General features: G+C 33.7%; 3 protein-coding genes across 6 annotated transcripts; 2 read left to right on the top strand and 1 right to left on the bottom strand.

Annotated features, from left to right (window-relative positions):
- Positions 1,705-6,757, top strand: LOC105161647. Of its 4 annotated transcripts, none has more exons than XM_011079401.2 (5): positions 1,705-1,799; positions 3,032-4,286; positions 5,172-5,377; positions 5,579-5,802; positions 5,907-6,757. In XM_011079401.2, the coding sequence occupies exons 2-5, from the start codon at positions 3,161-3,163 to the stop codon at positions 6,622-6,624; spliced, it is 2,274 nt and encodes a 757-aa protein (XP_011077703.1). In that variant the 5' UTR covers positions 1,705-1,799; positions 3,032-3,160; the 3' UTR covers positions 6,625-6,757. The 4 variants fall into 4 exon arrangements, with proteins under 4 accessions (XP_011077703.1, XP_020549729.1, XP_020549730.1 ...); XM_020694070.1 differs by lacking the exon at positions 1,705-1,799 and adding an exon at positions 1,834-1,940; XM_020694071.1 differs by lacking the exon at positions 1,705-1,799 and adding an exon at positions 2,263-2,471.
- Positions 13,917-14,531, top strand: LOC105161788 (agamous-like MADS-box protein AGL80). The gene has a single exon (XM_011079602.1). It carries the CDS (start codon positions 13,917-13,919, stop codon positions 14,529-14,531), a length of 615 nt encoding a protein of 204 aa, XP_011077904.1.
- LOC105161646 (mitochondrial outer membrane import complex protein METAXIN) lies at positions 16,751-23,421 on the bottom strand. The gene is made up of 6 exons (XM_011079400.2): positions 23,102-23,421; positions 20,729-21,063; positions 20,382-20,458; positions 20,222-20,282; positions 18,603-18,762; positions 16,751-17,281 (listed from the first exon to the last, which is right to left on the bottom strand). Exons 1-6 carry the CDS (start codon positions 23,262-23,264, stop codon positions 17,097-17,099), a joined length of 981 nt encoding a protein of 326 aa, XP_011077702.1. The 5' UTR covers positions 23,265-23,421; the 3' UTR covers positions 16,751-17,096.

Below are 23,926 nucleotides of genomic sequence, written 5' to 3'. Positions count from 1 at the left end.
ATGATGATGATGATGATGGTTGAAAAATTTTAATTATTATTTTATTATATAAATAATGAGATTAAAAAGTTTAATCAATAATTACGATATCTTAAAATCTGGGCACCTGATTCATACGAAATTTAAACATATACAAGATTGTGCACATTAGATCATATCAGACGGTATGATTTAAAATCACATGGCCTGATTGAACGATACACCGTATTGAATGATTACTCTTATGTTTCGAGTACGATATCTCGACATCCGTATATCCAATAAGTCTAAAACTTTACCAAACGTATTTTTTTGTAAGTTTTATCATATCTAACGGTCTGATCTGAATTTTGATGGTTCGATTAACCTATTTTGTTCAATAATGTAACATGATAGTTACATCAATGTCATATTAACATTTATAAATATATAAATTTTGCAGATTGTGAACATATATTAATTTCAATTATATCTATGTAAAAATTTTATGATACGATCTTATGATTTAAAATAATAATAATAATAATAGTAGTAGTAGTAATAATAATAATAATAATAAATGTAAATAATTTACTTTTATTTAAATGGTTTATTGACAAATTTAATCTTTATATATTGTGGTTTCTATTTGGTATTATGAATTTGGTTGGCTTGTTTGTTTTTTTAAATGATTAGTCGATTAAAAGTAAATTATTCTGCAAATGTGTTCAAACTCATAATTCAACAGGATAAATCAAGATCGAGCTCGAGCTGGGGAGCACGAGTTGAAATCTGCTCGAGCTCGAGCTCGAGAAACCGAGCTCGAGTTTGAGCTTGAGCTCGAGCTCGAGAATTCATTGGCAAGCTCGAGCTCGAAGTTCCAGAGTCGAGCTCGACAAAAATGGTCGAGCTCGACTCATTGACAGCCCTATTTGCAACCAACTGAATCCCAAAAGATGGGGGTTTCTGCTATCATGTGGACTGAATATACGGATAAGTTATAACTGCCAAACGCAAGACATGTGGTGGCAGGAGGACACGAGTTGCAATGTGTCACTATAAGTCACGAATTTTGGATATAGATTAAAGTTAATTAAAAGATGACTATTCCAATTGACCATGAGAATATTGATTAATAAACAAAAAAAAAAAAGAAAAAAATATTGATGCATGTATAAGAATCAAATTCTTTAAATATTTGTACTAATTATAATATCTAAAAGTAGAGTGCCGGCCATGAGCATTGTGTTTTTAATTATCCATGATTCTTTGATTTATTAATAATTTGGGAAATAATATACTGTAAATGTGCACTAATTAAATTATATCGATTGATAATATATGAAACTCAGTTGAAATAAATAAAAAGTGTTCTATTTTTCTTCACAAGATCGATTAATATTTTTACCTAATTTATTTTTATTGAAAATATCTTAAAATTCTTGATATGTTCACATTGACAAATAATAGGAGCATAATTGGTAACAAAAAGAGAAAAATATAATCATGTGCTTATTAATGCATGACTAGTAAAAAGGTGCACAATGAATACGAACGTGTGAGGGCATATCCGAAATATAGTAGAAGAACAAGGGCAATATCCTGGTTACGTCGTGTTATGCTTTTCCTTTATTTCGCTTTATTTCTTTGTTTTTTTCCTTTCTTTTTCTCCCTTTAAACATATTTTTTGACCGTTGCTTTTCTTCTCGACCAACGTCTCTCTCTCTCTCTCTCTCTCTCTCTCTCTCTCTCTCTCTCTCTCTCTCTCTCTCTCTCTCTCTCTTCCCGCACACAACTGCGAAGTCTGTGATCAAGCAGCCAACAACAACTTGTGCACTGAGGTACGAATGTCCGCTCATTCCATTCTCATTTCAGAGATTTTCGCTCCTGCTTCTCTCTGTTCAGTTTGTTAGTTACGCGTAAAGGTTTTATATGTGTGTCGGAATTGAGGGAGTTTTTGGACACTTGTCATTTCTTGAAAGGTTTTGTTTCATGGTTGTCCTGCTCCTTACTGCATTCATAATTCTGTTTTCTTGGTGATTTGCGTGATTGAGTTGTGAAACGTACATGGGTTTTTGTTATTTTGTTAGAAGCTAATGCGTTTTTGATGAATTTCACGCATTTCCGTGGCTGAATTCTTGGAATTTTTTCTTTCTCAAGAGGGTTTTCTGTTTATGTTAAGATCTTTATTGCATTTAGAGTGTTTCATTAGTTCTTGTGTCTGTTTCTTGAACTGGAATTCAGTGTTTTTCATATGGTTTTTCTCCGTCTGGTTCTCAAATTTAGTGAAACATTGATGTTGATCCTTTGTTCTTCGTGTTGATTGGCGACTCGGCTCAGGAAATCCAGACATTAATTTTTGTTTCTTTGTATTGTACTTTCTTATTTTTAAGGGTGTTTGGATCCCATGTTTGAGTCACTTTCTGCACAGTCAAGGTGATGTCTGAGGAAGGAGTTCTGCTTTTAAAACATTTTCTCTGATAAATTTCGTTTTCGACTTTTACTCAGTTCAGGTGGGCATCAATGTCTGGTTTTTGATGGATTTAAAGAGCATGTCTTTAGGACTTTATTCAGCTTTCTGATAAAGATTGTCACCTGGAGATTGGCAATTCCATGTGCTTTTGTAGTTCCATTCAGTATTCCCTCTTTTTATGAGCCACTTGTCTTTCACTTTACTTTGCTTTCCATCCTATCAAGGTAACTAAAACTTGATTAGTTTTCCAGACTTGTCCCTCTAGTCTTGGTAGGTTCCAGCTTCTAATGTTTGCACTATTGAAAATCTTGGGACTACTTCGAAATAACTAATCCGAGCACATTGACGATATATTCTCACACAAATTATGTTTGCTGTAGTCGAAGGTTTGAGATTTCGTGTCTTTGGATGATGAAAATTGGTGTTTTCTTTATTGCTTTTAAGCTGTGTTCGAGCATTTTTTTGTATCTTCAGATCGAAGTAAAGAACTTTGTCATGTCATCCAATGTTATTTGCATTCTTTGCCGTTTCTGCATCTTTTAGTTTGTCTCTAACTTGACTTGCTTCTTAGACTTCTGCTGATTATTTTCTTCTTTGCAGAGAGAGGGTTTCCTTATGAATCTGGTGGGGACAACAAGAGAACTGCTTCTTTGTGATTTCCATTTCGATTCAAGCCTGAAAAATTCTTAGAGGTCAAAAGTTTGCCATAGGAAAAAGTTGAAGAAAAAGATGGGATGTTCTACATCGAAGTTGGATGATGAAGAAGCTGTCCAGCTTTGTAAAGATAGGAAGAAGTTCATTAGACAAGCTGTTGAGCATAGAGCGAAGTTCGCCTCCGGTCATATTGCTTATATACAAGCCATGAAAAGAGTTTCTTCTGCGCTTCGAGAATATATTGATGGAGACGAGCCCCGGGAGTTTCTGTTAGATTCGTTTACGACACCGGCGTTCACCCCTATAAAGAAAACAAGCCCTGGTTTCATCTCAATATCACCTGACTCCTTCTCAGTAACACCATTTAAATCTGAAACCAACTCATCTTACAAGATAAATTACTTCAAGTCTGGTGGAAATTCTTCTGTTTCTGTTGAGGAGAGACTGCCTCAGTCACCAGAAACTTACAGAGTCCAAGCTTACTCTCCCATCCGTCATTTCGGTATGGACAGCATGTTCGCAATGCAATCATCTCCAATGAACGCTTCATTCTTCCAGTACTCTCCCAATAATAGACCAAATTATCCTCCACCTTCTCCTCAAACATCTCAATGGGATTTCTTCTGGAACCCTTTTTCTTCGTTAGATTACTATGGCTATCCCACCAGAAGCAGCGTTGATCAAGGGATGCTGGACGATGAGAATGCTGAGCTACAACAAGTTCGAGAAGAGGAAGGCATACCCGAGTTAGAAGAGGAAACGGAACATGAAGATATTGATGATAGGATGACTAATAAAGAGGAGAGTGGTAAATTTAACGTGAACATTGAGAGAGAGGAAGTTGTCGTGGAAGATGTTGACGACAGCGATGACAGTGACAGCGATTGTGAAACAGATGGAGGACATGAACTGGAGAAACATGTCCAAGAATTACCGTCCCAGGAAAAAGAAAGCATAGAAGTAGCAAAAGCTCAAAATGTAGGTCAAATAAGTAAAAAAGAAACAGCAGTTGCTGATTGTGAATCAAAAGAGGAAACACCTGGCTTCACCGTTTATGTAAACAGAAGGCCAACAAGTATGGCAGAAGTTATTAAGGATCTTGAAGATCAATTCGTGGCTGCTTGTAATGCGGCTGGTGAGATGTCCTCCATCTTGGAGGCCAGCAGGGCACGGTACTCGTCATCTTCAAATGATCTATCAGGTCCGACAACGATCTTTGATTACATTTTAATGTTCCATTAAATGCTATATTTTCTTGCCATTTGTATATGAATGCTATTTCTGGAAGCATAATTAAAACAAAATAATACATGTTGAATTTAAAATCCATTAAAATGTTGAATTTGATTTTGGAAAATGAGGCTAACATCCATAGAAGATTAGGTTCAGCAATTTCATTGTGGAAAGAATTTCTATGTAAAGATTATATCCTTTTATATAATCTTTCATATCCTTCTTTGTTTTGAATGCTTAAATCCTTCATGATTGCATCTTTTTTTTTTCAACCGAGGATAGGGAAGAAGTCGGTTTCAGTTGAAAAAGTACCCGAAATGGTTAGTGATGCAGGTTGCACAATCGGGGTCGGGTCGTGGGACCTGGATACCCTGAGGTCGGTTCGCATAACCATCTTCGAACTTCCTGACAATGGATCCTGAGAACAGAACACACGTTAGGCTTGCTGGGTGGCCCCCAGCTAAGGCCCTCCGATGCTTAAGTTAGAAAGAGTGGGGTCGAATTATATCTCAGTAGAGCTTGTAAGACTGAGAATATAATAAATGCACTTATAAACGTTCATATTTACCGGTATTTCTAGTGTACGGGACTGTATGAGAAGGCTCCACGTGGCATCATCTGTGTGTGTCAGATGATCAAACGACTGACAATCCGGGTCTTCTCATATGGATCGGGTCAGGCGGGTCGGGTCGGGGCGAGTTTACACGTGGGTCCACTTCTTTTGTGTAAATCTCATAAGAATTTAGGGGCAATCTGGTCCTTTTTACCTTGCTGATGTAATTAATTACCCTCATCAGTTAGCTTAAATGCTTGTTGTCTGCTGTGTTAATTTCTCATGGTCTCATGGTTTCAGCAATGAAGATGTTGAATCCAGTAGCATTATTTAGGTCGGCTTCATCTCGATCATCATCAGCAAGATTTTTGGTCACTGCTTCAACTTCAAGAGAGGAAAGCTATGAAAGCAGCAGCGATTTATCCGAGGAGTCCTGCATATGGAGTCACCAATCGACATTGGACAGATTATATGCTTGGGAAAAGAAACTTTACCAGGAAGTTAGGGTATGCCTCTGAACCTAATTACAGTCGGATCTATAGTTACACGTCATAGGCAGCTTTAAAAACTAGTTTAGTTACTTAAACAGCTCCAAGAACCTTAGTAGGATACAAGAATACACATTAAATGCAGCATGAAGCAAGTATTAGACTTGTAGCATAGAAACAACGCTGCATGTTGGTAAATTATCTTTGTCCTTTTAACAGGCTGGTGAGCGTGTTCGGATACAATATGAAAAGAAATGTGCACAACTTAGAAATCAAGATGTGAAAGGCGACGACCCTTCTTTTGTCGATAAAACAAGGGCTGCCATGAGAGACCTGGATACTCAGATAAAAGTTTCTATACACTCTGTTGAAGCTATCTCAAAGAGGATTGAAACTTTACGGGATGAAGAATTGGAGCCGCAGCTCCTAGAATTGGTGCATGGGTATGTTTTAAACCCCTTTTCTTGTTCCTAAGCTCATCTAGCAAACAGTACCTCCTGTATCATCATATCTATGGATGTATTACTTTCTGTTCAATTATCCTCAGGTTATCAAGAATGTGGAAGGTGATGGCAGAGTGCCATCAAATGCAAAAGCGTACTCTAGATGAAGCCAAGATTTTGCTTGCTGGAACACCTTCAAAACTTTCTGGAACAAAGAAATACACAATAATGTCGCCATCCGAGCCACACAGGCTCGCTCGTTCAGCTTCTAACCTGGAGACAGAGCTTAGGAACTGGAGAGCCTGCTTTGATACCTGGATTGTTTCTCAACGATCCTACATCCATGCACTTAGTGGATGGCTCTTGCGTTGTGTTCGTCCAGATCCCAGCACAAAGTTACCATACTCTCCTCGCCGGTCCTTAGGCGCCCCACCAATATTTAACATTTGCATTCAATGGTCAAGGTTCTTGGACGCCATCCAAGAAGCCCCAGTACTCGACGGGATGGACTTTTTCGTGGCAGGTGTCGGCTCATTGTATGCACAACAATTACGGGAAGATTCTCGCCGGCAATCAGGTGGTTCAAAGAGGTTCGGACCGGAAATTGCCGGGAACATGGAGGTGGTGGAGGCGGGCCGATTTGAAGATGAAGTCATGACCGCAGAAAAAATGGCTGAGGTCGCCATAAGAGTGTTGTGCGCTGGAATGTCGGTTGCTGTCAGTGCGCTTACCGAGTTCGCTGTTAGTTCAGCGGATGGATACGCGGATTTGATCAAGCAATTGGAGAATGGGAAGCAAAGTTTACATGGAACAGAGAAGTAGGTTGTGTTTCCTGTGGGTAGTATAGCTGGAAATCAGTGTAAATTAGAACAAATTTAACTTATTTTGTAGCAAATACGTAAGTAGTTGGTTGCTCTGTGCCTCTTCCATTCAATTCAAATTTGATTCTGTTCTAGAGATGACAAAAGAGAAGTAAAAATATAAGAGAACAGTGGGTGCATGGTCTTTTGTAATTGACCAAGAGGGCTGTAAAGTTTAAAGATATGCATGGGCATAATTCAATGTAGCAACTTTTTCATGCTTAACTAACTTCGTTTCACAAAAATTGTAAAATTTATTACTTTATATGAGCGTATTATCAGTTGACAGTGGTCGGTCTATGATGTTCGATCCAATAGAGATATCTCCTAATTTATCGTATGTTTACAAAATCATCTCAATCTTTTGCATAATTATAGAAATCATTCCTGACAGTAGAAAAATAGGGACAGTTTGTGTAATAATGTTGATGTTCTTGGGGGTATATGTTTAATTTTTTAAAAAATAGAGGTGGTTTTTTGTCTAAATAGTGTTGACGGTTTTGTTGATTGTATATGTAATTTAATAAAAAGCAAGGTGATTTGTGTAAATAAACCATAGATTAGGAGTGTAGATGTAATTATCCGTAATTTAATTAATGCATTGGTGGAAATGCAACGACCAAGTTTAACACCACCTCAGATAATTTTTAGTGAAAATAACATGTTGGGGCAGTACAAGATTTAACTTTGATTTAATATTTGATATGTAATAAGTGAATAAATAAACTTATGTCCCTCTCAAAGCAAGTTCCACGAAATTTCCCATATATGACTCAACTTTGTGTTAAGTATTCTGCACTAAGATTCCTATGAAAGAATATAAGAGTCAGCTTTAAAGCTAGTACATAACTGGTGCAGGCCAAAATTTGTGTTGTAAATGTTTTCTGAATTCAAAAATTTTCCTTTCAACTATTTTAGTATGTTATAATATCAAAGTTATGAAACTATATGCAAGTATAAGTACGTATTAATATAATTAATTTATCCGATTTCATTATAAAATGCGCAAATGTAGGAAGTACAACCAAAAATTGAAAATTCTTGCCCAAATCAGGTTTGACCAAATCGAACCAATCATGAAGCAAGTGTGTCGTACTTGTTATGCGATTGGTCACTTTCCTAAACTGTACACCAATCACATGATAAGTGTATTACACTTGCCATATAATTGGTTTAAATCTAACCGAATCGAGTCCAGACTAAAATTTTCAAAATAATTTGTGGGTAAATTTTCACCAATTTTCTGATATTCAATACAATTTGGGGTTTATAAGTCGAAAACTTGTTAGCTTATACAAGTGTTGTATTAATTATACGCGATTAACAAAATAAATACAGTACAACAATAATATTGTAAGTATCGTAGTGTACATAGTAGTCTTCCATTGCATCAGATTTAAATCCAACCAATTGTTTAAGTAGAGATTGAATGTTTACTATTTTTACTTAAAGCCAAAACAATTTACAGAAAGTTGAATAAATAAGAAGGAAAGATATTGTTTGTTAATAATTTTCTTAATAGATATTCAATTGTTGAAAACGAACAACATCATATTACTGTAATATTTTGAAAAAAATATTATTGCAATATGATGCTCAACTTCTTATATGTAATTCTGAAAATGTTTAAATTTATCGAATAGGTTACATCAATTTCAATAAATGGAGCTTTAAATATAGTTGCGTGCATAATTGGATTCAAGTTCTCATAATGCATACGAATGAACCATCAAATTCTCCGAATAAGTTAATGTTTAATTGTAGTGAAAATAAAAAAAAGGTATTAGGCTCACTGAAGCACGAAAAATGGACAATGTTTCACTGAATTTGGCATATAAAGACGAAGTGATAGAATGAGAATTGCTAACAGAAATCCTGATTTTCCATATGGTATAGAAAAAGCTATGTCTTAATTCATTTAAACACAAACTCGTCGCCAACACAATTAATGTTCTAGGACACTTATTGATTGAAAACCATCGTGGTTATGAACATTGTTACATTGCAGATGTATTGCTTATTCATTTTATTAAATATTTTTTTCTTTTAACAAGTCAAGTCAAATATTTATTTTATACAATCCTTTTGCTTTATTTGTAAGTTCTGGCTATCTTTCAAGTAATTGTTCAAAATTAATTGGATATTTTGTTTTTAAGGGAGCTCCAATTTACTTTTATATATTATCACTGCAATATGGTAACTTTGACTCTACAATTACAAAATTTAATATGTTAAATTTAGTCAAATTTTGACTCAATATATTACATGAATTTTGGTATATGGTTAGTATGAGAATATTCAAAATTTGCTTGAGTGACGTAAGCTTATTAGTGCCTAATACTTGTAATCGATGACCAAAATTCTTTGGATAAGTTCGAATGATCTTCTTGATATTTAGGCATGTTGACCAATATTCATAATTTTTTTGAACCGATTTTTTGAAAGATTATGAAAATGTTGTTCATCAAATATGTACCTTTTAGTTTGTAGATCTCTATGATTAACTTTGTATTATCATAGGCAAGCAAGACATCTCACAGGGGATAGGAACAATATGTAACATGAATTGCCGTGATATTATTAGTATTCATTATTTGATTTTAGAATAAGGGATTTCTCCTATCCAATATACATTGTCGGATGCCACGAATATAAAAAATTGCCCACTATAATATGTAATAAAATTCCCATATGAAGGCATTTCATTTATAGAAGCTAAGATATATTTCCTTCCATATTCGAATATTAATCGCACATGATTAGCATGAATCATCCACAAAATTTCAAGTATTCACTGAAAAAATGTTAAGTTGCGCAATGACGAAATTATATTTTCAAGTTAAATGGAAAGTCAATTTGATTTTCAAAAATTAAATGGTTTGTTTCTCAATGTATTTAGGAGATCATAATGCGATTACGACATTCGATTTTGCAATATATTTTAATTCGCATAATTTGATTCTACAATAAAGTGATTTTCTCTATCTATTACTCGTTGACGCTTCTTCTCACTTGTATAAATACGTGCCCATTGTAGCGTACCAGAGCCGCAGAACATTTCCGCATCTTCTTTTCGTCTTCTGTAAGACAGTTCTTCAAAGAATTAGGCTCATTCATAGAATAGCACAAAGAAGACTAAAGGTTAGCTAGTGACACCGACAACATTTGGCGATATTCCTAGAACCCTAGTAATATCTTGCCCTTCTAACACGGTCCTGATAAATAATTAGTCATCACGACCAATTTGTTATTGCATGGGCGTGGCCATTCCAGAAGACGAAAACAGTGGTGGAGGAGGAAGAGGTAATAATTGCACTTGTTGTTGCTCATTGTTAAGCTCATTATCCCTCTTTTTTCGGAGGCTTTTGAGCATTCTATCTATATTTGAATCTAAACAATTCAATTGGTACAAATAGAGTTGATTGAGATGCTTATCTTGTTGCAACTCACCCAATAACTGTTGAAACTCTTTCGCTTCAGTTCTCTTTATAGATTTCAAGAATACTCTGTATCCATACTTATCATTTCCTACAGATATTTCTCATGTACCACCATCTTTTTTGCTCTTTCCAAATTTGAAAAATTTCCAAAAATTTATGCAGCTTTTGCCCAAAGATTTCAGGGGATGGCCACAAGATTGCATTGTTTTCTCCTCCTTATGTGTGGTTTACTATGCCAATGTCAACTCCACAAAGGATTGAGAGCTCATTTGCTTTCTTGAGCAAACTTTCTGCCTTCCTCTCAAATATGATACTTCTAAAATTCTCGTTGGATATTTTCTCATGTTTGATTCCTTTTCTTGTCATTTTGTTTGATGGTTATTCTGAGTCGTTTACTTTTATATGTAATTTGCATTTTGTTGGGTGTATTTATACAAGAGAAATACTATAAGTTTTTTAGTAAGAGTTTTATATTATTTAACGTGGTCAAGAATTGACTATTAATTTCAAAAATTTCAAGGTGATAGCATAAACCTTTTTATGTTTTAAACGTGTGATTTATTTATTTTGATAAGGTTATTTCTTTAGGTAAAATGAAAAATATATCATCATACCGGACCAAATCAACCAATAATGATAGTTAACAATTTACATATGGTGTTAATTATTTCATTCTATGGTATTGAGATAGGGATTTACGTAATAATTGAAAAAAAGAATTAAATTTTTAGGTATGTATTAAATATGTCTAATTTGTTCCCCAATTTTTTGGTATTTAGTATATATAGTTGCACTTTTATAAGTTAAGAGTTTTTATGAGATAACTCTCACTTATAAAAGTGCAGCTATATATACTAAATACCAAAACATTGGTGAATCAATTAGATATGTTTAATACATACCCAAAAATTTATAATTTTTTTCGTTATTGACTTGGATCCCCATCTCAATTTCATAAAATAAAGATAAACGCCATAAGCAAATTGTTAATTATCGTGTTGGTTGATTTTTTTTGGTATAATGATATATTTCACCATCTCGCCTAAAAAAAATAATCCTACCAAAATTGACGGTAAATTGTTAGTCACATGTTTAAAGTATAGAAAGATTTACGCTATCACCTTGAAATTCGTGAAATTAATAGTTAATTCTTGACTGCATTAAACACTATAAAAACTCTTACTAAGAAAAATAGTATTTCACTTGTATAAATACACCCAATAAAATACAAAAATACATATGAAAGTAAACAATTCAAAATAACTATCAAACAAGATGCCAAGAAAAAAAAATCAAACATGAGCAAATATCCAATGAGAGCACTAGAAATGTCATATTTGGGAGAAGGGCAAAAGATTTGCTCAAGAAAGAAAATGAGCTTTGGATCCTCTGTGAAATTGACATTGGCATAGTAATCCACAAACAATGAGAAAACAATACAATCTTGTGGTTGTCCCCTAAAATTTTTGGGTAGAGGCTGCATAAATTTTTGGAATTTTCAAATACGGAAAGAGTCAAAAAGATGGGCGTACATGAGAAATATTTGGAGTAAATGATAAGTAGGGGTATAGCGCATTTCTTGAAATCCACAAAAGAGTACTGAAGCGAAAGATTCTCAACAGTTATTGAGTTGAGTTGCTACAAGGTAAACATCTCAATTGACTTGATTTGTACCAATTAAATTGCTTAGACTCAACAAAAGATAGAATGCTCAAAATCCTCCAGAAGAGGAATAATGAGCTAATAACGAGCAACAACAAGCATAATTGTTGCCTCTTACTCCTCCACCTCTATTTCCTTGTTCTGGAATGGCTGAGCCCATGCAACAACAGATTGGTGGTAATGACAGTTATTCATGGGGACCATGTCAGAAGAGTACGGTATTACTATGATTAAGGAGTATCGTCAAATGCTGGCGATGTCACTAATTTTGTTGGTGGAGAGAACGATGGAGGTGTTCAAAAACTAATGCTCAAGCCCTGGAACAATCATTCAAGTTGAACCCAAGACGTTTTCTACTGTACATATTCTTAATTTGTCGATGTAATGTATATATATTTTGTTGGAATTTTCATTGGATTTTCATATTAAATTATCTTTAAGTAATGTATATATATTTTGTTGGAATTTTCATTGGATTTTCATATTAAATTATTTTTAAGATTTAATTATATTTAGACCCCATCTAAAATACAAAATTATAATTTTCCTAAAGACATTTGTGAAATTATACTTATACCCCTTTTGAAAATTATTTGTTGACACCTAGCCCTTTCTGTTAGGATTTGAATGAAAAATAGTGATGTTAGCAAAAAAAAAAAATACAGAAATTTTTAATTTTGATCCTTATTCAACATTTCTATGTATATTTCTGTACCTATAAAGGGATAAACATATTATAAATATATAGGTGAAGTTAACATCATTATAAGTACAAAATTATTATATAAGAATATTAAATGAGGGGTAAAACTAAAAAATTTTATAATTATTTTGCTACTGTCAGCATTTTTTGTCCGAACCCTGATGAAATAGGATCATCTATAAATAATGAATTTTTAAAGGGGGTGTAAGTGTAATTAACCCTTTTTTTTTTCTTTTAAAGAAAAACTTAGACGATTGTATACTCTGTGAAAGGTCTTGTTTGCCTATGATAATAGAAGTGAGATCATTACACATAGATTCTACAAACTAAAAGATACATATATATATATATATGTATAATGAACAATCTCTTCATAATCTTCGAAAATCGATTAAATACAGTTATGAATATTGGTCAACATGCAAAAAAATCAAGAAGATCATTTAAATTTTACATAAGGAATTTGGTTATCTATTTACAAGTATTAGGTACTAATAAGTTTACTCCACTCATATATATTGAATATTGTTTTCATACTAACAATATACCAAAATTCATGCCATATATTGATTTAAAATTTGACTAAATTCAACATATAAATTCGTAATGTAGAGTCAAAGTCAAACTTGAATCCAATTACAATATTAACGAAAAGTATAGTCTTGATTATATGTCTTTCATATCAATAAATTGTAGGTACCATAAAGTATATTGAAAATAATTTTCATATTTCTAATAAATAAAAATTAATACAATCTATTTGGTGAATTTCTAACAATTTTAAGAACACATATATAAAGCTGAAAATCATATTGCAGCTATGTTGACAGCTCCATTTACTGAAATTGATATGACCTATTCCATAAATTCAACAAGTTGAGAATAATATTCCAATAATATTTTTCAATTAATATGGCAATAACATCTTGTTGTTCATTTTCAAAAATTGAATATCTATTAAGAAAATTATTAACAAAAAATATTTTTGCTTCTTATTTATTCGACTTTCTGGAAATTATTATGGCTTTAAGTAAGAAGTGGCAAGTGAGACCTGAAGTTGTATTAAATAATGAATTAGACATGTTTAAAATTTACACACAAATTAGTTGTTTTTTTATTAATTAATTATAAAAAATCTCAATATGAATTCAATAAAACAAATATTAACACCATAAATAAATTGTAAATTTTCGTTATTCATTGATTATTTTTGTATGGCGATGCATTTTATCATTTTAGATAAAGAAATAGGATATTATTTAAAATACACATGTTGAAAAGAGAGGATTACACAATCCCCTTTAAATTGTTGAAATATTTAACAGTCAATTCTTGACCATAGTACAGAATACGAAACCTCTTACTAAAAAATAACTGTGTGTCTCTTGTATAAATACACCCAACAATGTAAAATTATATGTAAAGTAAATAATTGAAAAGTCAAACGACATGGCAAAAAGAAGAATCAAACACGAGCAAATAGCCAACGCGAGCAAGAGAAATGCCATTTTTGGGAGAAGGGCGAACAGCTTGCTCAAGAAAGCAAACGAGCTCTCGTTGCTTTGTGGAGTCGACATTGGGGTAATAATCCACAAACAAGGAGCAGAGAATGATTCAATCTTGTGGCCGTCCCCTGACGCCTTTGAGCAGAGACTATATAAATTTTTGGACTTTTCTAATTTCGAAAGAGCCAAAAAGATGGTCTTACACGAGCAATATTTAGAGAAAATGATAAGTATGGAGTCGGAATATTTCCTGAAATCCATGAAGAGGACTGAATTCAAAGAGTCCCAACAATTACTGAGTGAGGTGCAACAAGGTAAGCATCTCTGTCAACTTGATTTGTACCAGCTCAATTGTTTAAACTCAACTATAGATGAAATGCTCAAAAACCTTCAAAAGAAGGATAATGAGCTCAACAATGAGCAGCAGCAACAACAAGCACAGTTGTTCTCCCTTCCTCCTCCGCCGCTACTGCTTCCTTCTCCTGGAATGGCAGCGGCCATGCAACAAGAGATTGGTGGTAATGACCAATTGTTCACGGGGCCGATGTCCGAAGAGTGAGATATTACCACGTTTCTAGGAGTGCGCCAAATGTTGGTGAATGTTAATCATGATCTCGCTTCTTAAATTGTGATCATACCATCTAAATTTATTTTCTTGTATTCTTTTATTTTCTTATATCGAATAATGTCAACTTTCGAATTATTCTTCTTTTATTATGTTTCCAGTGAAAAAAACTACAACAAAAATGTCATATGTTTTAACTATGAAAAGTTTCATTACTTGTCTGAAAACAATCTACACAAACTCAATCACAAGAGAGAAACACAAAAATAGAAATAAAAACAAATCAAAATAAGGCAAAATAATAAAAAACAAAACAATCAAAAAAACATGCAGAAATTTGTATTTGTTCTACATTAAGCATTTTGATTTTTCCTAAGAGTAGTATTAGACTGACCTTTCGTCTTAATTCATGCTATTCTAATTCAAGATTTTTAAGCCTATTATGAATTAAATGAATTCATTACAGAACCATAAGAAGCACAGAAGACTAAAATAAATGGCGGAATTGTTCCGCAGTTTGATTGGTACGTCAGAATGACCACGTATTTATAAAAGTGAAAAGAAGCGTCAATGAGTATTAAATTGAAAAAAACGCTTTATTGTAAATTGTATTATGACCTTCTAAATACATTAAGACACAAACCATTTAATTTCTAAAAACCAAATTAACTTTCCAAGGCATAATTGATTCATTTCTGAACAAATATTTGTGGATGAGTCATGCTAATCATGTTCTATAAATATTTGAATAAGAAAAGAAATATATTTTAGCTTCCAAAAAATAAATATTTTCATGCGATGATTTTATTTCATATTACGGTGAGTACTTAATAACAATGTATTCATCATGCATTTGATCAATAATATTGGATAGGTGAAATCACTTATTGCAAAAGCAATAAATCTCATATATTGTCCTTATCCTTGTGATTTATATCAAAATAATCCAACTTACTTTATTCTTCCCATACAATTAACATAGCATGTGAATCCAATTATTTGGGCAAACACATAACTAAAAATTAAGAAAATGTTATCATAAAAAGTGGAAATAATATCGATGAAACGAGAAAAATATTCTTTATTTACCTGTGATATGAGAAATAAATAACCAACCCCTTGTGGAAAATAAAATACCAATCTAACCCCTCAATGTTTAAAAAAGGTGCAAAGCATCCCCTCCACTCGAGTATGGTGTTGTGAACGCGTGAATTTTCCGCTTGTTTTTTATGTTTGTATTTTTATCTGTATTTCACAACCGTTAAATCTGATCTAATATAAAATTGATGGTTCATATTTTTATCTTTAGTTCTACAGTCGAGATCAAATGTTACTTAAATTTATAGTCGATACTTTCTTTCTAAATCAATGATTAAAATTAATTTTTACATATATAATTTATATATAAATTTATAAAATATAAAATATAAAATGCACCATCATGCCCTATTCTTCTCCCCCACCTCTGTCGCTTCCCCCTTTCATATTATTCTTCTTTTAGTATATTTTGTTGAAAAATAGTGAATGATAAATTAAAAAATAAATTTATTTCACGGTCATCCCCCTAGCACCGCTGGAGGCGCCAGTTCTGCGCCACCGTGGCCTAGAATCAGTCACCCAGTTGTGCGTTGGGGACTCCCACTGCCGGGGCGGAGAGGCTGGAAGGGAGTTTGGAAGGGTGGAGGATTTTTTTTATATTAATTATATAATAATTTTATTTTATAATTATGTATGTTTACATGCATTAAGCTATGTCGGAATCCTAGTATACAAAAATGCCACAAACGCACCCATGATTAGCGTTGACGACCACTTAAGCAATTAAGTGACACATCAAGAATTTTCCTTCATTTTATCTCAAAAATTGCTCCAAAACCCTAAATTGATTTTATCTCAAAAACTGCTCCAAAACCCTAAATTGATTTTATCTCAAAAACTGCTCCAAAACCCTAAACTGGATGAAATTGACGTATTTTTGCAATATATTGTATAAAATTGACAACAATCATAATTAGTGGATTAAAATTGGACGGCCAAAGTTAATAGACTAAAAAAGAGTTCCCTATTTGATTGATATGATTTATTTTTGGTGTTTCTGTATAGTAACCTTAGTAATTACTTAACCTTAATTTACTCCCTTTATGTTCTCCACATTATGCTTATACCTCCACTCCACCTATATGCCGTTATCAACAAATAGATAGGCAAATCAATGGCAAAAAGAGTTGTTTTACTACTTAAAAACATATAGAACTAATAAGTATCAACTCCAGATTCAAAGCAACAGTCAGTTTATTCATTAATCCTTTGCTGATGAGCAAAATTGCTGTAGCCCATCCATTGCTGCTCACAGCTGATAAAACAATTTCAGCTAAAATGTGACAAGAACTCTCCCAGTTGGTCCAAAAATGGCTCGCGTACTTCACTCGTGTTGTCAGTCAGTTCAGAGGGAAAAACAATGACTTGTATACATGCAGATTTTCCAAACCCCAGATGAGTGAAACTAGATAAGATCACAAAGTAATCGTTAAGCCTGGACATCGATGTGGGTGGGTAATTCTAGTCATAATTTAAACCATCGTCATCATCTCCAAGCTCCACTTCAGCGTCACTAGATCCGCCAAGGAGGGAGAGGAAAATCAAAATGGCAACAAGTTGAGTAGCTAGAAAGTATTTAGCTCTTCTTCTGAACTTCTTCTCTTCCTCCGTCTTCTCCCTCTTAGCTTTGCTTCTTGGTTTTGAACCTAAATTTGTTGGAAAATGACACTGATTTTACAATACCATGTAAATGAAACACCAATACTGGAAACATGAGGCAATAAAATCGGATTCAACAGGAAGGAGCGGAGTCACAATGATGGAAGCAGGAGCACAAGCAAGTGTAAATGTTAACTATAAATTAAACTTAAGTACTGTATGGTATTATTTAGCTCTTCTTCTGAACTTTATGATAATTTCATGAGGAACAGCCCAAGGTGGTATTATTCACATGACAACCCCAAATTAAATTGGTTTAGTTGATTGGACAAATAATAAAAGCTGTTGCCTACCAAAACAAACTCCTACTGTATCAGTTAGCAGCGAACTCTTTGTTTTCAGGGACGAAGTTCCAGTATAACAAAATGGCTCCCTTATTTTGTCATGTTTAGCGATTCATTCTTCATCAGAACTGAGCAATTCTGTAAATGCTTCTCTGGTTATGAGCCTATGTGGATCCTTCTTTTTTTTGTGTGTGTGTGAGTGTGCAAGCTCCATTACAGTAAAACCAATTTCCATTTAAACATGTAACCAGCAAAAATATGGTTAAGCCAATGAATGCAAGACTAGATAACATGAAAACTGAAAATAAAGCAAGTGTTGCACTGCAGACACTACTCCATTACCTAGGTGTTTGGTTAAGGTATTAATGGTGATACTTTCGTCATTGACATGATCAAAACTCTTCACTGATATGGTCAAACCTAAAACAGTTTATTGACATCTTAAAAATAAGTTACAAACTCTCCTTTTTCTTTAGAGTAGCTTATAAGATCTAACATCTTATTTTTAGAGATTACAAGCATTTCTACTCAAATTAAAACTTTCAAACATCTTACAAAATTAAGAAGCTCATAAACTCACCCACACCATTCCTTTCAGTCACTAGCTTTAATGTGACAGAAATGCTCCGATTTCCATGAATAATTAACGAAAATCACTCTGGGTGAGTTACAAATTACCAAGTCTTGAGGTGCAATGGCTAAAGAAGAAAACTTGAATTGCCAACCTCCTGTGGGTTTGCCACCTGACCAAATTTCAATTGATTTAAGGCCAGATCTTTATTTGTCTAAACACATTTCCTATTTCACTACACAGGTTTTTGTTGAATGTTATTCTTCATTTGGTTAGGAATGTTCTACATATCCTTAAGAAGTTCTCCACAAGTGAACTGGTGCTTCATTTAGTTGTTTGCAAAGTAGAGCCAATGAAGCAAGTAGAAATGATTTAGCAACAAGTATAGGTTCATCAACAGAGCCATAATTGGTAAACACCATATGAATAGCAATATAGCCAGAAGTGACTCACTCCAATGTGAAGGGCCTCGCTTTGAAGCCGATGAAGAGGGATCAGACTGGGGGACTGATGAAGACGACAAATTGGCATCTACATACTCCATTTTGAGATTTTCAGCATAACTTACAAGATTAGAATGACTCAGGAGCTTGCTTCTCAGAACCGATGTCTCCTATTAGATAAGAACAGGTAAAAGATATACCACATTGAGCTCTTCACAAATATAAGATATTTAATGAAAAGTTAAACTTGATGATTCAGTCCTGTAATGCATTAACTATGCAACAAATACCAAGTTGACTGAAAATGGATATACCAATTAAGCACTCATAAATAGTAAAGAAGCATGGAATTCCAAACACCAGTTCGTCCGGTCGAAGCATGTCATATATCTCGAAAATTCTCTTTATCTGTCTGGATGTGTGTATGGGGGTTGCGGTTGGCGGAGTCATAAGTCATAACAAAAATCATTGAAGTTGTTTTCTCTGAATTGCCAATCCATTTTTTAAGAAAAAATAAGAGACTTAATAATCAAACATGATTAGTTGAACTGATGAAAAGAAATCACCATTATGCCTTCATGAATGGCAAGACAAATTATGACCATAGGTCCATAGCTATGGTTTATTAATGCCTCTAATGCACCATGTACCTGATCCTCCACCTCAGTTTGTTCTTTCTTAGTGAGCATATAGGGGGTTGTAAGTCTTGTGACTGGGGGTGGTCATAACAAAAATCATGCAGTTGTTTCTCAGAATTACCCAACCCATTTTTCAAGAAAAATTAACAGACTTAAAAGGTCAGATATAATTAGTTCAACTGATGAAAATAAGTCACTGATCTGTTCATGTATGGCAAGACAAATTATTAACCATATCTATGGTTTATCAGCGCCTATTATGCACCGTGGTACCTAAAACGGTTAATGATATGATAAAAGCAAGCAATTGTGACAGTGGAAGATGACTCAGCGGTTTTTAGCTTCTTAAAAGTGTGACGCAAAATATCCATATTAACTGCACCCAACGAACTTCCATTTTTCTAACTGTATGACTATCAAGTTTATACTCCCATGACCTAGAAATAGCCTAGGTCCATCATTCTGTAATTTGTAAGTCCATCCTTCCATATTTTAATTTTCATAGTCATAAAAACCAAAATGTTGTCTAATATTTCAGTGCACAATCAACATGCTTCTAGATGAATTAAAAGGCTGCGTCTGTAAATTCGCATAACCTTGAACAAACAGACAGAATCAGTTGGGTAAACTTAAACACACAAGTTGAACAGGCCTTGGTCGACATATAGATTATGCTTGTAAACCACAAGAGTCAAGCCAAAAATTACACCTTATTTGAAATTTCTTAAATTTTCATTTTACTTTATACTCCTAACTTTTTTTCTTTTGGAAGAAATAGGAAATTGGGAAGATCTTATTGATCCAACCAATTACATATCCTGCCAACCAACTGAGAAAAGTTGCAAGCAAATGTCTAATGTTTGGATTATGAGAAGTTATGCACATGACATGTCCACAATATAGAGTTCTAGAGTCAGATAGAGTAGTAAACCTCACCTCGGATAAAATGCCAATTACATCAATAAATGGAAAAACCATTAGAAGTACTCACAGGTAAAGCATGAAGGACAAACAGAACATGCCCAAGAAAAGCTGCATCCAAACTTGTCGGCCTACATTGAACACAATGCTTTATGCAGTGTGTTACAAAATGCAAAACAAGAAAATTTTCTCTGAAGATGGCAATTGTTCAAGTGTATGTAGGGAAGCACCTGTTGTCAAAGAAAAAGGACTGCTCCCCTAACCTAGATGACAAAGCACCATAAGCCAAGGCCGCTCTACTGTATATCTGTGGAAAACCAACATCACAATCTTAACTTCACATTTTTGGCAGCAAATGTATAGCAAACTACACAGACATATATGTGTATGTGTAAACATTGATTTAATCCTGGGTTGTCATCTAGCAATATGTACATGACCATGTGATGTAGCAAAAATAAAAATAAAAATAATAAGTAATGCACGTCAGGTGGGAGAGTGATCTTAAATCAATTATCTTTTGACCAGACAAATAAGAAACCTAAGCTGGTGAGAAACAAATGTAAACAGAAGTTACCTCTTCTTCTCTTCTTTCTGCGTTGTCCGACGTTATCCCAAGTAGTTGTTTCACAACAAGAACTTGCTTGAAGTACAAAATTTTTCCTATTGGCCAAGGGAGATCAGAGTAATAAATCTTCTGCGCTGACTTACCATCACACCCCACCCAAAGTTCATACATGACTGCATCAGCAAGCCAGGACTCGACCATCGCCTTTATTGATACCCACTCGGGTATACCACTGACCTCCGAGTCCAAATCAACAATGCCGTCCTCCTTCAAGTTCGGAATGACTCCACCCTTCTCATTATTATAGGCCACATAATCACCAGATTCAACAAAAGGTATTTGATCTGGAAGAAATATAATGAGTTTCCACCTAATCAAATTTCAGATATTAAAACTACTTAATCAGGTAATCTGAGGAAACATTATAACACTATTATAGTTTTAACGCATCAATAGACAAACCAAATATCACGTGTGATACTAGCAATAGCAGGGTTGAGAGCCTAAAAGGAAAGTCACTGGCACCATGAAAGAAAAGAAGCCCTTTGACCAAAAGAAGGTTTAAGAAGAATGGGAGTTCATCACTTTTCTATTATCTCCCCTGGTCTAGGATGAGGAAACAAATGATAGAAGAATGAAGCACTCTAACTGAACAAGTTAAAGCTTGAGTAGTCTCCAAATAGGTATCACATATCAAAGGAAGGAAAACACTTGAGGTGTAAGTTTAGCATCACAGACCACACAACTTAAGTTTAACCTGCAAGGTAGCAAAATCAGATACCTAGATATGCACTTTGCCTAAGAGGGATCTAAATATACATTATTGAACCACCTAAAACCAATTGGAAATTCTACAAAAGCAGGACAAACCCAAATAGTAACTCTCACCATTCAGCCACAAGACCAGACCAATTCTCTAGTTACTATTGACATTAAAACTAAAAAATATTTTCTTATGCCACCATATTTGAAATTTTGATCAAACATTGTAATGTGAATTGCAGGGATAAAGACCATAAAAATCCAGTATGTCACCTACAAGAACCCAATACGGAACAGAAAGTCTAACACTGAATTTCCATTCGTCCAAAATTCAAGAGACTTACCATTTTCTAAATGTTTTAATAATAAGCAAGAAAATTGCCTCAAGGATAAAAAGTTATTTATAATCTCAAGGAACTTCAAAACAACCAATAGCATTATGTCAATCAAACAAAGTGGAAGGAAGATCCTGAAAATGTCATCAGTTTGGTGCTCAAAAGATTATGTTAACTCCAATGGTAGTTCATCGGTTAGGTCATCGAAATGATCATACTAAACTATATCACTCTCGATAAACCGTAATGAACAACTATTGCTTAGTTAATCAGTAACAATGAACCCACTCAGGTAATAAACCACATTCATATACAAATAACAAAAACTCAAAGTTTTAGCAAATCCTTTTACGAGGATTTTCCAAAATAAGATGGAATTAAAGACTTGAAATTTTAATGGCGTCAAGGACTAATTACCGATATCTTTTCAAATGCTCTGAACAGACCTGGCCATGTATGGACTATACGTACAAGCACTTTTATGATATCATAACCCATAACAACAGGAGTAGAAGCCTTTTGGCCATAAGTTTTAATCTCACTGAATCACCAACTTATATGATTTTATCTATTACGTCATATCCCGTGAGCCCAACAATCTTTTCATCTAAAACAGATATTCTATAGCACTACAAAGGACAACCTTTACACGCATGCTACATGTTCCTGGTCTACGGATCCTGACTGTTGCTTCATGGGAGTAGCAACATTAGCAGGCACAAGTTTTTAATCACTCAGTGTGAAGATTCAAAATCAGGTAATATATTTGACCAAGTGATTACTCAGGTAACATATTTGAACCAAAGATTACGAATTGCAGCATATTCTAACAATTGAAAATGCAATAGCATAAGTCCATAAATTCATATAATCCCAAAGTAACCATGAGCAGATGCCCAGCATCTTGTACCAATTTTTATCTACTCTACATAACCAAAGACATATACCAGAATCCCGTAACAAAAACCCAGTTACTAATTAAGAGTTTTTCCCAGGAGAAATTAAAACCTTGGAGCCTCTAATAATTCTTATTCCCTACAAGAATAGAAAGCCCAGTTGCTTCAAAGAAAACGTCAAGCATTCGGAGAGCGCTCAAGTTTACACTTTGCAGCATTAGTAGAAATCACAAATTAATTTAAACATATAAAGAAGAATCACAATATAATGACACCAGAGAGCATCACAACCAAATAAACATAATTACTTAACAACTAAAAAAAGTCGGCAAGAAAATACACAGCGAAAATTAAAAAGGAAAAAACAAAAATGGCAGTATGCAAAGTACCAGAATCAGGGTGGATGAGATTGAATTCCAAACTAAATGGAATCTTGGAAAATCTAAGATAAATGTAAACGGGCAGAGATTTAGGGCAAGCGGTAGGCAGCCCGAAACAAGGCTTTCTTGCCACAAGTGTCAGCCTTTCTCTTTCCCCTCCGCCATCTTCCATAGCTTCCCACAGGCTGTACTGTATAAAGAAGAGGAATTTATCAGAAAGTTAATTTACTTGTGGAGTCCGATTGAATTTTGTTGAATAGAGAAAGGGTGAATTTGAGGGTTAAACCCTAATCAGGTTTTGGGTTTTCCCAGTTTCGCTGTCCTTGTTTTTATTTTATTTTAGGGAGAATTACACACATAATTTCCTTATATATTTTAAAAAATTATGTCTACTATTTAAGAGGTTTGATTCAGTCCAATAAACAAATTCTTTCATTAGTTCAAATTTACTTAATTAGTTGATATCAATAAAATAATTGAAATAAAAATGATATTTACACCGATTTACTTATAACTATACACATCCTCACATGTATTAATATGTAAAAATGTATAAAAATAATTTGATTATAAAAAAATTTATTTGACATGCACTAACTTAATAGTAAATCAATTAAGGGTAAATATTATTTTATTCAATTTTTTTGTTAATACTGTCAAATTCAATAAATTTTGACTAATTGAGTAATTTATTTGTTAGATAAAAACAAATCTCAAAAGCATGAGACGTAATTTTTCTAACTATAAGAAGTTTAGATGTAATTACATTAAATTTTGAAATATGGGAGTGTAATTATTCCTTTATTTTAATATTATCTTATGGTATTTTCGATA

Source organism: Sesamum indicum, linkage group LG5 (genome assembly GCF_000512975.1).
Source record: "Sesamum indicum cultivar Zhongzhi No. 13 linkage group LG5, S_indicum_v1.0, whole genome shotgun sequence".
In the NCBI taxonomy this organism is placed as follows: Eukaryota; Viridiplantae; Streptophyta; class Magnoliopsida; order Lamiales; family Pedaliaceae; genus Sesamum; species Sesamum indicum.
The sequence above is the reverse complement of the archived record's forward strand: the minus strand, read 5'-3'. Positions and strand labels throughout refer to the sequence as shown.

What these genes read in the sequence shown, in the direction of transcription:
- LOC105161647 (XM_011079401.2), top strand. Translation starts at nt 3,161, where the DNA reads ATGGGATGTTCTACATCGAAGTTGGATGATGAAGAAGCTGTCCAGCTT. An exon ending in AACTTTACCAGGAAGTTAGG is followed by an intron (nt 5,378 to 5,578) that starts GTATGCCTCTGA and finishes TCCTTTTAACAG; the next exon opens with GCTGGTGAGCGTGTTCGGAT. An exon ending in CTCCTAGAATTGGTGCATGG is followed by an intron (nt 5,803 to 5,906) that starts GTATGTTTTAAA and finishes AATTATCCTCAG; the next exon opens with GTTATCAAGAATGTGGAAGG.
- LOC105161646 (XM_011079400.2), bottom strand. Translation starts at nt 23,264, where the DNA reads ATGGAAGATGGCGGAGGGGAAAGAGAAAGGCTGACACTTGTGGCAAGA. An exon ending in TCTCATCCACCCTGATTCTG is followed by an intron (nt 21,064 to 23,101) that starts GTACTTTGCATA and finishes TATTTCTTCCAG; the next exon opens with ATCAAATACCTTTTGTTGAA. An exon ending in CAGAAAGAAGAGAAGAAGAG is followed by an intron (nt 20,459 to 20,728) that starts GTAACTTCTGTT and finishes GGTTTTCCACAG; the next exon opens with ATATACAGTAGAGCGGCCTT.
- LOC105161788 (XM_011079602.1), top strand. Translation starts at nt 13,917, where the DNA reads ATGGCAAAAAGAAGAATCAAACACGAGCAAATAGCCAACGCGAGCAAG.